General features: G+C 36.4%; 1 protein-coding gene across 4 annotated transcripts in view; it reads left to right on the top strand.

Annotated features, from left to right (window-relative positions):
• The window catches only part of LOC111058374 (zinc finger protein 337), a 30,770-nt gene extending 17,885 nt beyond the window's left edge, over positions 1–12,885 (top strand). For all 4 annotated transcript variants that reach the window (XM_039430697.1, XM_039430700.1, XM_039430698.1 and 1 more), the window contains exon 2: positions 5,717–12,885. In XM_039430697.1, the coding sequence (XP_039286631.1) occupies positions 8,387–9,754 (1,368 nt within the window). In that variant the 5' untranslated portion in view covers positions 5,717–8,386 and the 3' untranslated portion in view covers positions 9,755–12,885. The remainder of the gene's footprint in view (positions 1–5,716) is intronic.
• Positions 12,886–15,015: the final 2,130 nt, after the last annotated feature.

The raw sequence follows: 15,015 nt of genomic DNA, 5'->3' as shown, positions 1-15,015 counted from the left end.
TTTGTATTTCACCGGATCTCGAAAACGGCTCTAACGATTCTCACGAAATTCAGAAGATAGTAGGTTTATAATATAAAAATTCGATTGCACTAGGTCTCATCCTAGGTTTCTAGGTAGGTTTCACTTGGCAGCAGTAACGCAGCTGGATGTCATTAGATCAATCTGTGATATTAAAAGTAATGCTGTCGGCGCCTATGCACTTCCAGTGAGATTCATCAAACTAATTCTGCCTCTTGTTTCTCCGTTCATCACACATTTATGCAATACATCATTTATGACCTCCAGCTTCCCATCTGCATTCAAATTTTCCATGATCATTCCATTCAACAAAGTTTCTAATCCTACTTCACCTTCTGATTATCGGCCGGTCGGCATACTGTCTGTCTTGTCTAAGGGTCAGGAGAGGCTTGCTCATAAGCAAATTAGCGGCTATACTCGGAAAGGAATCATCAGCGAACATCAGTCTGGATTCCGAGGAGGACACAGCACCACATCAGCTTTGCTCTGTGTCTCAGATGACATTCGAATGGCCATGGATAGGAGACAGTCTACACTGATGGTGTTAATTGACTTGAGCAAGGCATTCGATTGTATCTATCACCCACTGCTTTTGAAAAAACTGAAAAATTATGGCTTTTCTGAGAGTAGTGTGGCATGGGTGAGGTCATACCTTCTTGACAGACAGCAGTGTGTTAGATTGGACAGCACGTCTCGATGGAGGGTGGTCAACAGGGGGGTACCTCAGGGTTCAGTTTTGGGACCACTACTGTTTAGTTTGTATGTAAATGACGTAACTGACCGACTCAGACACTCCAGATTTCATCTTAATGCAGACGACCTACAGATTTATAGACATTTCAAGACTGATAACTTTGGTGAAGCAGTTACTCTTATGAATGAGGACCTGACTGCTGTCTCACTCTGGACAGCACAGCATGGATTGAAAATTGATGAATCAAAATCCAAAGCAATTGTTATAGGTAATAGAAGACTTTTGAACCAACTTGACTTTAACCATGTACTTTTCATCGAAATTAACTCACATAGACTGGATTATAGTGAAAACATTACAAACTTGGGACTTACATTTAACAGACACCTAGACTGGACTGAACAAGTGACAAAGACTTGCAACAGGGTCTTTGCAGGCATTCACTCACTGAAGAGAATTGGAGCTGTTATCCCCTTACGGGAGAGAATAATGCTTGTAAAGACCTTGATATTTCCGCATTTCCATTATGGAGATGTGGTCCACATAAGCCCTTACATCACTCAGATGGGTATTTTGAAGCTTCGAGACAGCAGAATTTATCATGTGCTGATGCTCCTCCACAAGGTTCTGGCAACTGGGTCTCCTCTCTACTTGAGTCAGAAATTTCAATTCCTCGCAGGAATCAACAGAAGGGAAACGAGGCATGGTGCAAGCCTGTTGAGCATTCTCATCCATCGCACTGTGACATATAATATGTCGTTCTGTGTGACTGCTTGCAGACTGTGGAATAGTTTACCCGCAGCTTTGAGGAGTGTGGAGAGGTGGACACTGTTCGGCGCGGAGGTCTTGGCGTGGCTGAGGGAGGGCGATCAGGGCATAGGATGAGGAGGTGTGTTTGCGTGTGTGAAAGGTGTGTGTTTGCGTGAAATTTTATTGTTTCTTGCTTAAAAAACTTTCTATAACTCTATTTTCTAACTTATTTTTTAATCTTTTTCAGTCTAAAATATATTCCACTAAATTAAATGAAATTGTTTTTTTTTCAATTATTGATTTATACTTTTTTATCATATTACTTATTATTCTATTTAAGAGATTATTTCCTTATGTTGTGATGTAGATGCATTAGAATTGTATAGGAGGGTTAAGTGGGAGAGAGGGCCGGCTGCGCCCTAACTTCGCCCTCCAGGTTAAAAGGACATTAAAAGGATAATTATTATTCATCCTTGGAAAAACAGCTGATAATAATTATTTCGTCGTCTGTTGATGATGGAAGTGAGTGAGCGAGTTCATGTGTGTGGGACTGTGTCAAAATTATGACTCAGCTGTTGAACTTTTGTAATCATTCAATCAGGTACTTAGTGCCGGTTGCAAAAAAGCCGGGTTATTTTCAATCCTGATTAACTCCAGTAGATCCATCTTTTTGAAATGGTCTTCTCTGATTTGGTTCACGTGAAATTAGGATTAAAATTTAACCGGCTTTTGTGCAACCGGGCCTTTGTGAGGGAAATTTTTGCATTCCTAAATTTCATTTAATCTCAATTTAGATGTGACTAGATGGAACATTTCTGTATGAACTATGAATGTTATTATAATTTCTTCTTTCGTTATAAATTTTTTTATGCTTTTGTACTCCAGAGCGAAGCTCGGTCCCCGATATTAAAAAATCTGGTGTGGCGCACTCACACAACGTTCCTTGCCGTTATGAAAATTGATCACCTGACGCTACGGTAGTGTTCCCGCGCATCTCAAGTCTACTATTCAAAGATTCTGAGCCAGCTGGTGACAGGGTAATAACGCTGGAGACACACGAGGTCTGCTATCTCTTCATAGTGAATCATTTAATAGAATCAACAGTTGCCAATAGTTTGCAATTGGATAATCACATTTTCTCGATTTTCGGGTTTATTTTTAATTTTAGGTGAAAATGTTACTGAACATTAATTGTAGAGATTCTCATGCTTTTTTGTTTAAATTGTATCTGAAGCTTGATAATAAAGAATCTAAAATCAAACTTTGCATAGATGGGGCGGAACTCCTGAAATTTTTACAGATATGGGACTTGTGGCAGTTTATAGAGCTTATTGATGACTATTTCAGGTATAACATTAATCAAAATCGTTGGAGCCGTTTTCGAGAAAATCGCGAAAAACCCTGTTTTTGACAACATTTTCGCCATTTTAGCCGCCATCTTGAATCGCATTTGATCGAAATTGTTCGTGTCGGATCCTTATATTGTAAGGACATTACGTTTCAAATTTCAAGTCATTCCGTTAATTGGGAGATGAGATATCGTGTACACAGACGCACATACACTCATACACACACACACACACACACACACACACACACACACACACACACACACACACACACACACACACACACACACACATACAGACCAATAACCAAAAACCACTTTTTTGGACTCAGGGGACCTTGAAACGTATAGAAATTTAGAAATTAGGGTACCTTAATTTTTTCGGAAAGCAATACTTTCCTTACCTATGGTAATAGGGCAAGGAAAGTAAAAATAAATTGAATGAATAATCTACTTGTCAGCTGATTGATTTATGAATAATTATTCTCTAGTCTGATAATCCAATCTTCAGAGTAGATATAGTGATATCGAAGTATGGAGGAAATTCCTTTTTCTTTCGTATTATCCTTAAAATGCAAAATTTTTAAAAAACCTTTGTATACATCGACGCGCAGTTAGAAAAGGAATATTCCTGCCAAATTTCATAGAATTCTATCAACGCGTTTGACCGTAAATGAGTTACATACAGACAGACAAAATCTGAGAATCAGACAACAATCAGAGAATCATACAGACAACAATCAGAGAATCTGAGTCGAAACATAGACCTCAATCTGCGTTAGACCTTACTGCGATCAATTAATTGACTTCCATGATAATATAATTTCATTTAATGAGAGTTTTCACATAATACAAGCTGGGATGAAAGTAAAAATGTCATAAATAATTGAGATTAACAGGTGTGATCATTAGGGTAATGATCTTCACCTTATCTAATGTAAATAAACTAGTAGTTCTGTGAACAGTAGACCTCTCGCAGTTATAAACCGCAGCCTCCTCTTATACTGTCCATCAGAGTAAATCCTGTCTGCATGTCATGTCGGCGTGATATCGGTGTGAAAACCGGGGTTAGTGTATCAAAAATGCTAACATCAAAAGCTAATCTCCTTCAAGACATACTGACAACAGGACAGCCCGAGTTCAAAGCAGAGAAAGTTCGAGAGACAATACTATGTCATTTTAGTTATTAATTAATTATAATAACTGTTAATTAATTATAATAACTATTAATTAATAATAATAACTATTAATTAATAAATAAAATGACATAGTATTGTCTCTGGAACTTTCTCTGTCTCGAGCATGCGTTATTGCACCCAATTAATAGTTCATTTAATAGTGCATAAACATTGCATTCAATGAGGCATGCAATTAAAATTATACACAGCAGCTGATTTTTTACCAAGTTACATTGAGATATTGAATTGCATGCGTCATGGCATGCAATTAAAATTATACACAGCAGCTGATTTTTTACCAAGTTACATTGAGATATTGAATTGCATGCGTCATGGCATGCAATTTATAATCCACTCGACAGCTGATTTATGATGAATAATTCTATAGTCTGATTTTTACTCTAATATTAGCGTATGAAGGAGGCTCCTTTTTCCTTTTATATTATCCTTGAAATGCAAAATATTCAAAAACCTTATATATACGTCGACGCGCAATTTAAAAAGGAACATACCTGTCAAATTTCATAAAAATCTATTACCGCGTTCTGCCGTAAATGCGCAACATATAAACATTTAAACAAAGAGAAAAATGCCAAACCGTCGACTTGAATCTTAGACCTCACTTCGCTCGGTCAATTATAGTGAGATTCACATCAATGTGTCAGCATCATTTGAATGAGAAGCATTGATGCTATTAATAAGTTTATATCTTCTCATTCTTCTTCAATCTATATATTAATCCTCTTATCCCATATCTACACTATATACAGAGTTGGTGGGAAGTATGGAAACAGCTGAATATTTTTTTTTCAAGGGAAATTGATGATAGGTGTGATTGGGGATCATATTATTTGAATAAAAATAACTACTTTTCCAATGTCCCTAAAATACAATGTATTCTAGGTACCTTGTACTTTTCTGTAGCATCTAAATTTTGGCCCGCCATTGACCTAACCGCCAGGTGATCTTGGAACTGCCATTTTGAATCCAACCTGATTTTTCTAAATTGGAAGGTGGACATAAATGATGCATGATTTCGTCTGAACCAAGGTACCTAGAATACAGGTACAGTACATTGTATTCTAGGTACATTGGTCTGAACTACAGTAATTATATTACCCATAATTATAATTATTATAATAATTGGGTAATGTAGTTACTGTAGTATGATAGTTTCATCTTTATAGCTTGATTATTATCATCATGTTCCAAATTTTTGGGTAATATAGTTACTTTAGTCTGAACTACTGGACTGATTAACATGAAATCTTGCAGATAGATTCTTAATTTACCGAGGATGTGTATAGGCCTATTCAAAATTCTTTGATATTCCAGTAGGTCAATTTCTCAGTTTGTCAAGTTTTTAATTAGACCCCTGCAGAGCACATGTTACCTGCTAGTCCACAATAAAAAAAAATATGCCATTTGATGAAACCATGCATAAAAACCAATGAGCCAATTGTCCAGCAATTCGATGACGACAATAATGGTTAATGGTTTAATTGTTGGTGATTCATTTAATTGTACAGACAATTTAGCAGTTAAATTTAATAGACAACGACTGACCAACCGACCAACCATGCAACTGGGCTGAACTAATTATTCATCGAATTATTATACATTATATGTATAGTTCATTTATATGTGAAATAGTTTAAGTACAATCATTTCAATGCTCATTAGCTACTGTAATGGAGTATTTCTCACTACTTATCTTTACTTTTCCAGCTGAAGCAGCGGCAGCTTTGGGGATATTTATTGATCGTGAAGATGTCAAGCCCATTGATCGTGAAGATGTCATGTCCATTGATCGTGAAGATTTCAACTCCATTGACCAGAATCTTGATACATCTCCCAACTCCTCTAATCTGGCGTCCAAAGTACAGCGTTGTTATACAAAGCGTAAAAGTGATATAATAAGAGTAGAAAAAGCTCAAGTTGGTGTTTCAGAAAAGAAACGTGATAATCAGTCATCAGCAGGTGAGTCAAAACCCTCAGATATAGTTAATGTGACAGAAAAACGAGAAAATGGTGATGCAATTGTTGTCGACAAGATTTCCAAATCAAAAGATGTTGCAGATCCGAAACAACCTTCCAGTGCTGAATTATCAAATTCTAGGAAACGCAAATTCTCGTGTAAAGTGGAAGATTGCCATTCATCATTTTTCCACCGTGGAAGCTACTTGCGCCACAAGAAGATGTATCATGAAACATCAAACTACATTTGTCGGATCTGTTTCAAGTCATTTGATGATAAAGGTGATTTGCAGGCTCACCAAGAAAATTATCATAAGGGGCTGAGTAATTTGAAGCCTGTGTGCAGTCATTGCAATAAAATGTTCTCTAGTGAGGATTACAGAGACAGACATCTCAATAAAGTGTTGAAAAAGGGCAGCTCACTGAATTGTGGAAAGTGCACCAAAATCTTTCATAGTGTTTCTGACTTTAAATACCACATGAAGCACACTCATGTAGAAGGCAGAACATTCTCATGCAAAGAATGTTTCAAGTTATTCAAGCGTGAAACACACGCAGCTGCTCACATGAAAACGCATTCCGCCCGTTCTCTTTTCACTTGTGAGATTTGTAACCAAGACTTCAAGAATTTACATTTCCTAAAACGTCACAGTACAGTGCATGATGCTAACAAGCATACTTGCTCTGTGTGCCATGCAGGTTTCGCATATTTATCGTCGCTTACAAAGCACTTGAATGACCAGCATCCAAGATTCAATCAACAATTGAAAGACAAAAAACAAATTAAAAGTGAAGGAAAATATTCATATTATACAATGGTTGGGATGGGATAAAGTTGAATTGAATATTTCAATGAAGAGCTCAAATTCTTTTGTGATGTTTCAAGAGCTTAGCTACCTACTCTAGTAGTGTTCCAAGTTTGTCTTCAACCGGTTTAGTAGGACTTCTCTCACTACGTTTTGTCCCCATTTCTTTTATGGTACTGTTCACCAGAATGTTAGAATATTTTGATGTCATTAAGTTTAGGGTGAAATTACTACGTAAGATCCTGACTTTCAGCTTGTAGGTATGTCGGTATAAGGCTAGTCATTAACAGTTTAACATGCACGCAACAAGCAAAATTTTTTGAGGTAGCTATGGTTTTTGTATCTCCACTTTTTGTTGTTTATCTTTTCTTCGCTGCCCCATTTAAGGCTGAATTATATTTCTATCATTATAATTTGTAATTTTCCAGAGCTTTATTTATTTTTAATGGTTGTTTATTTTATGTGACATGCATGTTCTATCATTAGTGGCCAGCCTAAAAAAAAGACCAACAGATTATTTCATAATTCCCAGAAACAGACAATTTTTTAAAACCTTGTTTGTTTTCTGAATAACATTACTATATAGAAAGTTGTATTCTCTGAAGGAATATAAATTGAAGTATAAGGCTAATTTATTCTCCTTGTATATTTTTAAAGAAAAAATGAATTTACACTTTCATAAAGCTATACATCATCAAATTCCCACCACTTGGGTGAGAAAGAAACATTCTACTTGGTCTAAACCTTTATGGTATGTAAAAACAAACAGGGGTGGCAATCCCCCTCTCACCTGAATTTAGAAAAAGCTCAGCTCCAACATCACCCCACCTCCCCCCACCCTATTAATTGGGAATATCCCCTATAAAATGTCGTTAGTAGTCATTTTAAACACTGCTGACCATTTTTTGAGACCCTAAAAGATCAGATTTTGAGCCCCCCTCCCCCAAGAATTTCTAATCTCACTTTCTGCGTCCATTCCTCCCCCCTCCATTGTGGGTAACCTTTTGCAAGCCGCTAAATTTAATGTATTTTCTTTTGGAAAATAAGTGATTGAGGCTTTTTTAAAAGCATTTATTATTTGTAATAATATGCTCATGCAATTTTGCCTAGTTAGTTTTGTACCTATTTTGAAGCGTGGGTACATGATATTGTTGGATAAGTATATATTTGTCTAATAAACCTCCATTGAAAGTTCGTGAAAGTACAATGCGGACGTGAGATTTACAAAAATAGTTTTATATTCCAAGAAATACTAATAAACCTTTCTTTAAACTGTGGACCATATATATATATATATATATATATATATTATAGAGATAGGTATGTCGATTGATATTGATCTATAGGTTTGATGTACTTTTATACTATAAATATGATTTGTCTATCAAATAGAAGTCGATGTTTAATGTGTATTTTATAACAATATTGCATTTTATATTCCAAGGAATGTTAGTAGGCCTATCTTGAAACTTGCATAGTAGCCCACCTAATCACAACTTATTACCGGTTTAGAAATAGATAATAGTCTACAGAGTTGGTGAAAAGTTTGGAAACAGCTGAATATTTCTTTTACAAGGGAGTGATCCTCTTTGAATAAAAAAAAACTACTTTTCTGATGCATAAAAATTTTGGTCCGCCAATGACTTCAATGACAATAGACTTCAATGCTAAGGTCAGCCAAGAAAATTTCATGGCGGATGTGGCCGGAAAATTTTCATTGCATGAGGAAACAAGTGATAATGGCAGAATGTTGGGACAGTTTGCAGCCTCCTGTAATATGATCATTGATAGTACTTGCTTTAAACACAAAAGAATCCACCTTGGAACTTGGTCTGTACCAGGAAGTGATCAGGTAAATCAGATTGACCATGTACTAGTTGATAAAAGACATGCATCATCGGTGATTGACGTTAGAACACTAAGAGGACCAAATTGTGAGACAGACCACTTCCTAGTTAGAGTTAAGGTGAGAGAAAGACTGTCTAACCAACAAATATGTCAGAACGAAAGAAGAATCCGATGGAATTCTGCAAAATTGAAGGTTACTCAGGAAAGTGAAAGGTACAGACAGAGGCTGGAGGAAAAGCTTGATCAGGGTACTTGGAGACATTCTGTGGAAGATCACTGGAGGGGCATGGAAAGGGCGATAGTGGAAGCTGCTAAAGAAACAATTGGTGAAGAGTCTAAAACGAGAAATGGAGAGTGGTATGATGAGGAGTGCCGAAGGAGGATTGAAAGAAGAAATGAAGACAGGCATGATGAGGAGTGCCGAAGGAGGATTGAAAGAAGAAATGAAGACAGGCAAAGAATGCTACAGAGAAGGACAAGACAGAACTATGAAAATTATAGGGACAGCCGACGAGAAGCCAGCAAAACATGTAGACGAAAGAAAAGAGAATCATTAAAAAGACAGCTGGGAAACATAGACGCCTTGCAAGAGAAGAGAGATGACAGAGCCTTCTGCAAGGAAGTGAGAAGCATGACCAAAAGTTACCAGCCAAGATTGAATATTTGCAATGACAGGGATGGAAATGCTTTGACAGAGGAAGATAAGGTGTTGGATAGATGGGCGGAATATTTTGAGATTGCACTGAATGAACAACAGAGAAATGAGGATGAAGAAAATAGAACCTTTCTTGGACCGGAAATCAATGTGGAAGAGCCTACTCATGACGAAGTAAAGCGTGCTATTGGACAACTCAATAACAATAGAGCTCCAGGAAATGACCAGATAATAGCTGAGCTGATAAAACATGGTGGAGAAGGGCTGAGCAGGGAGCTGCATGAACTGATTTGTCAAGTCTGGAAAGAGGAAGTGATGCCAGGTAATTGGAATGTTGGAATCATTGTCCCCATATATAAGAAAGGAAACAAGAAGGAGTGCTGCAACTATAGAGCCATAACCCTACTGAATCTGGCCTACAAGATATTCTCAATCATATTAATGGACAGAATTTCAATATATGCAGGAAATAATAGGTGAATATCAGAGCGGATTCAGAAGAGGGAGGGGAACCTCTGATCAAATATTTACCTGCGACAAGCGTTAGAACGATGTATAGAGTATAACAGGGATGTACATCTGCTGTTTGTGGACTTCAAACAGGCATTTGATTCAATAAATAGAGGACAGCTTGTCAATGCGCTTGAATCGTTTGGCATTCCTAAAAAGCTTGTGCGACTGGTGAAGATGAGTCTGGAAGGGTCTACGGCAAGGATAGCAATTGGAGGAAGGAAGAGCAGAGAGATACGCATCACAAATGGAGTAAAGCAAGGCGATGCGCTAGCGGCGGTATTATTCAACCTTGCCTTGCATCATGCTATACAGAACCTGAACCTGGGTGGAAATATATATTTTAGAATGAGTCAGGTAGGAGCATATGCAGATGACGTGGTTTTAATGGCGCGAAATGCTAACTGCATAAGGGAATGCTTTTCCAGCTTAGAAAGTGAGGCACAAAAAATGGGGTTGCAGGTCAATGATGGAAAAACAAAATATATGAGAATGTCCGCAGTGAACGCTAGAAGAAGAACAATTGACTTGGAGGTGGGAGAGAGAGTATTTGAAGGGGTGAATGAGTTTAAGTACCTTGGCACTATCCTCAATGCTGGAAACAATATGACAGATGAAATTCAGAACGTATTATGAGTGGGAACAGAGCATACTATATAAATAAGAGACTAATGACATCAAAAGTAATTAGGTAAAAAATAAATAGTAAATAGGTAAATAAAAAGTATTAGGTAAAAATAGTAAAATGAAGCTTTACAAAACTCTGATCAGACCTATTGTATGCCAAGGTTCTGAGTCATGGACAATGACTAAGAAAGACGAAGAGGCATTGAGGGTATTTGAGAGAGGAATTGTGAGGAAAATTTTTGGTGCGGTAAGGGTAGCAGCTGATACATGGAGGAGAAGGAGCAATGCAGAGGTGGAGGAAGCACTGCAGGTTGAGAATATTGTTAGATTTGTCAAGGCCCAGATAATAAGATGGCTTGGCCATGTGTGGAGAATGGATAATGAGAGGCTTCCAAGAGCGACACTGAATGGAAAAATAAATGGACCTAGAAGGAGAGGTCGTCCAAGAAAGAGATGGATAGATGGTGTGGAGGAGGACCTTAGAGTGATGGGAGTGAGAAACTGGAGAGAGTTGTGTCAGGATCGACCGAGATGGAGGAGAATCGTGGCGGAGGCCAAGGCCCACAGAGGGCTGTAGCGCTATAGGGTATGGTATGGTATCTTGGAACCGCCATTTCGAATCCAACTATTATTTTAAATGGGAAGGAGGGTCATATTATACATGATTTCGATACAGAATTTTAAGAGAAAAATATTGACAAAAAACGTATATCAATATCTCAAACCGTTTCAAAGATATTTACATTCAAAGATATTAATAAATCATACAAAAAATAAATAAATGAGTACATAGAAAATCTAAAAAAAAATCTAAACTATAAAATTTTACTTTTTCAAGTGTTAGTACACACTTATATAACCTGTATTCACTAATCTGCCAGATAACTGAAGCTACTGATTAATCAAGCTACTGATTTATTTCATTTTAGTATGATCTATTAGTATCTTTGAAAGTAAATAACTTTAAAACTGGTTGAGATATCGATATGCGGTTTTCGCCATTCATTTTCTTTTGAAATTCTGTATGGGGAGAAAATAAATCTATCCTAGTAAAATAAATATTAAACTGTATCCAAACTTTTCACAAACCCTGTATGTATTTGAAGAACACATTGATGTTGGGAACCTTTCCGTCATTGAAAAAATGGGCCTGAATATAAGCCTTGAGCACACCACTGTAATTCTCATGATGGTGGCGACAATTATTTGAAGCAAATTGCATTGGAGTGCACAAGGCTTTAGTCAAGTTTTCTCAGGTATAGATTTGTCAATGAACCCCTTATTATATTGAATGTTGCTATTTTAATGTGAAATTTGAATATTTTATTACCGTATATTGAATGTTATATTGTAAGAAACTAGTAAGCAAGCGTTTTAATATAAATTATATTTAATTTATTCATTTTTGTTGTTGCAAACACTTGACAATCCGTTAACATAATTACCACACTCTAATATAAAACTTTCAGCTCTGGTAATCTTTCAGTAATCTCAAGTACATAAGTACAGTTCGAATCTTTCATAATAATAAGATTCATGTTAAACTGTCAGCATTGCGCAAGGACTTTCGGACGTTGGCTGTCACTATATAGGCAGTGGCAGTCATATAACACTTTACCCTACTTCAACTCAGCCAATGCTGACAATTTGAAGTGAATCTCACTATTTTGATATTCAAGTTTGACCTACAATATCCGGCCTAAGTAATTGTAGATGAAATGGAATTTACAAAAGTATAATAGAACGTTGAAAAGCTCCATTCCAAAACAACTATTTTAATTAAGAGAAGTAGTCATATCTCTTACAAAAAATAATTGTATTTAAGGCTGAATTATAAGGCTGTGCATATAAAAGTATTAGAATTGGAGTATATGGAACTGAATATTTTTAATTTTTCTCCAATAAAATAAGACTTCTTTAATCTTTATTTTAGAAAATATAATATTACAATAACTATAATTTTTTATACATTTGTTAATTTTTAGTTTATTTTCTATTCTTTATAAGTCTTTAATCTAGAGTAGCCTCTTGAATTGATTTATCAATTAGAATATTGTCTTTGAATGTATTTGTAAGTTGTTATTAGTAGTTGGCTGTTTTGATATACAGGCTTACATAGATGTTACCATGTATTACCTTACCCCATTTTATAAGCTTATAAAATAAGTGATTGTTCAATATAATATGCTATGTAGTTGGATATCTCAATGGTGTAATTTGTTGAGAATGAAAAGGAAATTATGATCTCATTGTATATTTTATGCCATTTTTTATTGTTATTATATTTCTTAATGGGTATGTATCCCCAAAACAATGATATTGATATCAACTGATAATCCATTGACAAATCATAATAATGTCAATATTTTATTTTTATCAGACACTGTAAAATTTGACTTGCTGTACATTTCCAACTTTCAACATGTCTGTATTGTAGTTAAAAAAATAAATGGAATTGTGATCTTTCTAGATTATTTTAATTCTTCAATGTTGTTTTCCATCACGAACTGCTTGTTATTAATTGACTTTTTTTGTTACTGAAAAGAACGACTATAGCAGTCAGATTTTTTCAATAAATGAATTTATTAACTTACTATGACAACAAGATCTTTCGGCAGGTCTGCCATCTTCCTGGTTCATAGACAAGTAGAAGGATAGTAGTCCAGTCGCTATGTACATTGGTGCTTGCAATTTATATTGTAGTTCTGATTTTTTAATAGCCTATATTATTTTAATAAAGGATGATTACCGGGAAATGCATGTTTTAGTATTTATGGCAAATAATGTGGAAAAACAGCTATGAAAGTCATACAGTGCGGAGGCTGGTTGGAAGTTTCAGTTACACTCAAGATGTGGACCCTTGAACACTGTGCTTTTGTTGTGAGACAGTTTTATGAAAACAATAAATCCGTGACACAGACCCAGCGATACTTTCGCCGACACTTCAATGTTCCGCCACGTGGGCCGATTCCAGATTGTAACACAGTTTTGAGATGCATGCATAATGTAAACACAACGGGATCATTAACGAAAAAGAAACCTCCAGGACCAGAAAATCCGTTCATACGCCTGAGAATGTTATCGTGTGCGCGTCGCTACGTTGGAGAGCCCCAAACTTTTACTTTGGAAGTGGGCCTCAAACCTCGGCATTTCTGTCTCCATGGTAAGAAACATTTTGATTAAAGACCTAAATTTCCATCCGTATAAGCTTGCAATATGTCAAAAACTGATTACAGACCGCGTCTACAGTTTTGTCAGTAAATGTTGGCAATCTTGGACGAAAACGAGAATGCAGTTTTACTCATGAGCGTCATGAGAGTCTCATTTTCATTTTGAAGGTTCTCTAAATAAGCAGAACTGTCGATTGTGGTGTTGAGAAAATCCGCAAATATTGCAAGAGAAACCGTTACACAGTGTCCGAGTGGTAGTGTGGTGTGCAGTAGGTGAAGTGGGAGTCAATGGGCCGTATTTTTCTGAAAACGATAACGGCGAGGCGGTTACTGTTACCGCAGACCGCTATTTGGAAATGTTTAATATTTTTTCCTTGCCTGCACTTCGCCGTCGTCGTATAGCAATGCAAAACTCGGTTGCAGCAAGATGAGGCTATGGCACACACTGCTCGAAGTCCAATAGAACGTGTCCGACAAGCTTTTCCTGGAAAAGTTATCTCTCGTTTTGGAAATGTTCCTTGGCCCCCGCGGTCTCCTGATTTGACAATCCCGTACTTATTTCTCTGTGGTTTCTTGAAATCGCGTATTTACGCTGAAAAATCATACACATTGCAAGTGTAACCGACCCAGAATGGGGGCAGAATTAAGAGATCTCTAAATTCTAAAGGGCGAGTCATGGCACTTTATAAACAACAAACTTTAGCATTCTATTGAACTTGTAAAATTTTATTAATTGAATTAAACTAATTTAAATTTGGACAAAAACAAAAATAATATATATTGGTTCATTGCACATTCTAAAAATTCAAGATGACTGCATATAAGATTTTGCTAACTGCTTATTTGGATTCTAACTGTTCACGAAGGTAGCGTGGACTTTAATCATTTCTTAATTACAAATTTATGATACTAGGGACTCGGTCATTCAAGGGTTTTTAGCATGAGCTAGAAAATATAATGGCACTAACAATCGATCAATTTATAAATTCATTACTATTTAGAAATTTTCACTACACTGATTACTCCCGGATAACTTACTAATTTAAACAAACATTGACTTATTCACTTCAAATAATCAATAAACTACTTCAACTTGACTCACGGCGAAAAATAATACATATTAACAAACTTAAACAGCAAACAAATTCAACACACACGTTAATTTTGAGCCCTCGAGGCCCGAGGCTACCTCTGGATTTTAAATGTAAATTCGGCCGCGGCTTGATTGGAACTGAACTATTCCACGCAAATTATGTTCCCCTTCCACCAACGAGACAACGGTCCACGTGGAGACGAGCATAATTCCGTGGGAAAGGAAAATAATGCAAGTTTGAAATATTCCCAAATACACGTGTATTTTCCATCGCTAACGGAAATACAGTTCCGTGAGAATACCTCAACCCTACATAAAATTGGAGTCTTCCCGGACGCAAG

The sequence above is a fragment of the Nilaparvata lugens genome, chromosome 6 (genome assembly GCF_014356525.2).
Source record: "Nilaparvata lugens isolate BPH chromosome 6, ASM1435652v1, whole genome shotgun sequence".
Classification (NCBI taxonomy): Eukaryota; Metazoa; Arthropoda; class Insecta; order Hemiptera; family Delphacidae; genus Nilaparvata; species Nilaparvata lugens.
The sequence above is the reverse complement of the archived record's forward strand: the minus strand, read 5'-3'. Positions and strand labels throughout refer to the sequence as shown.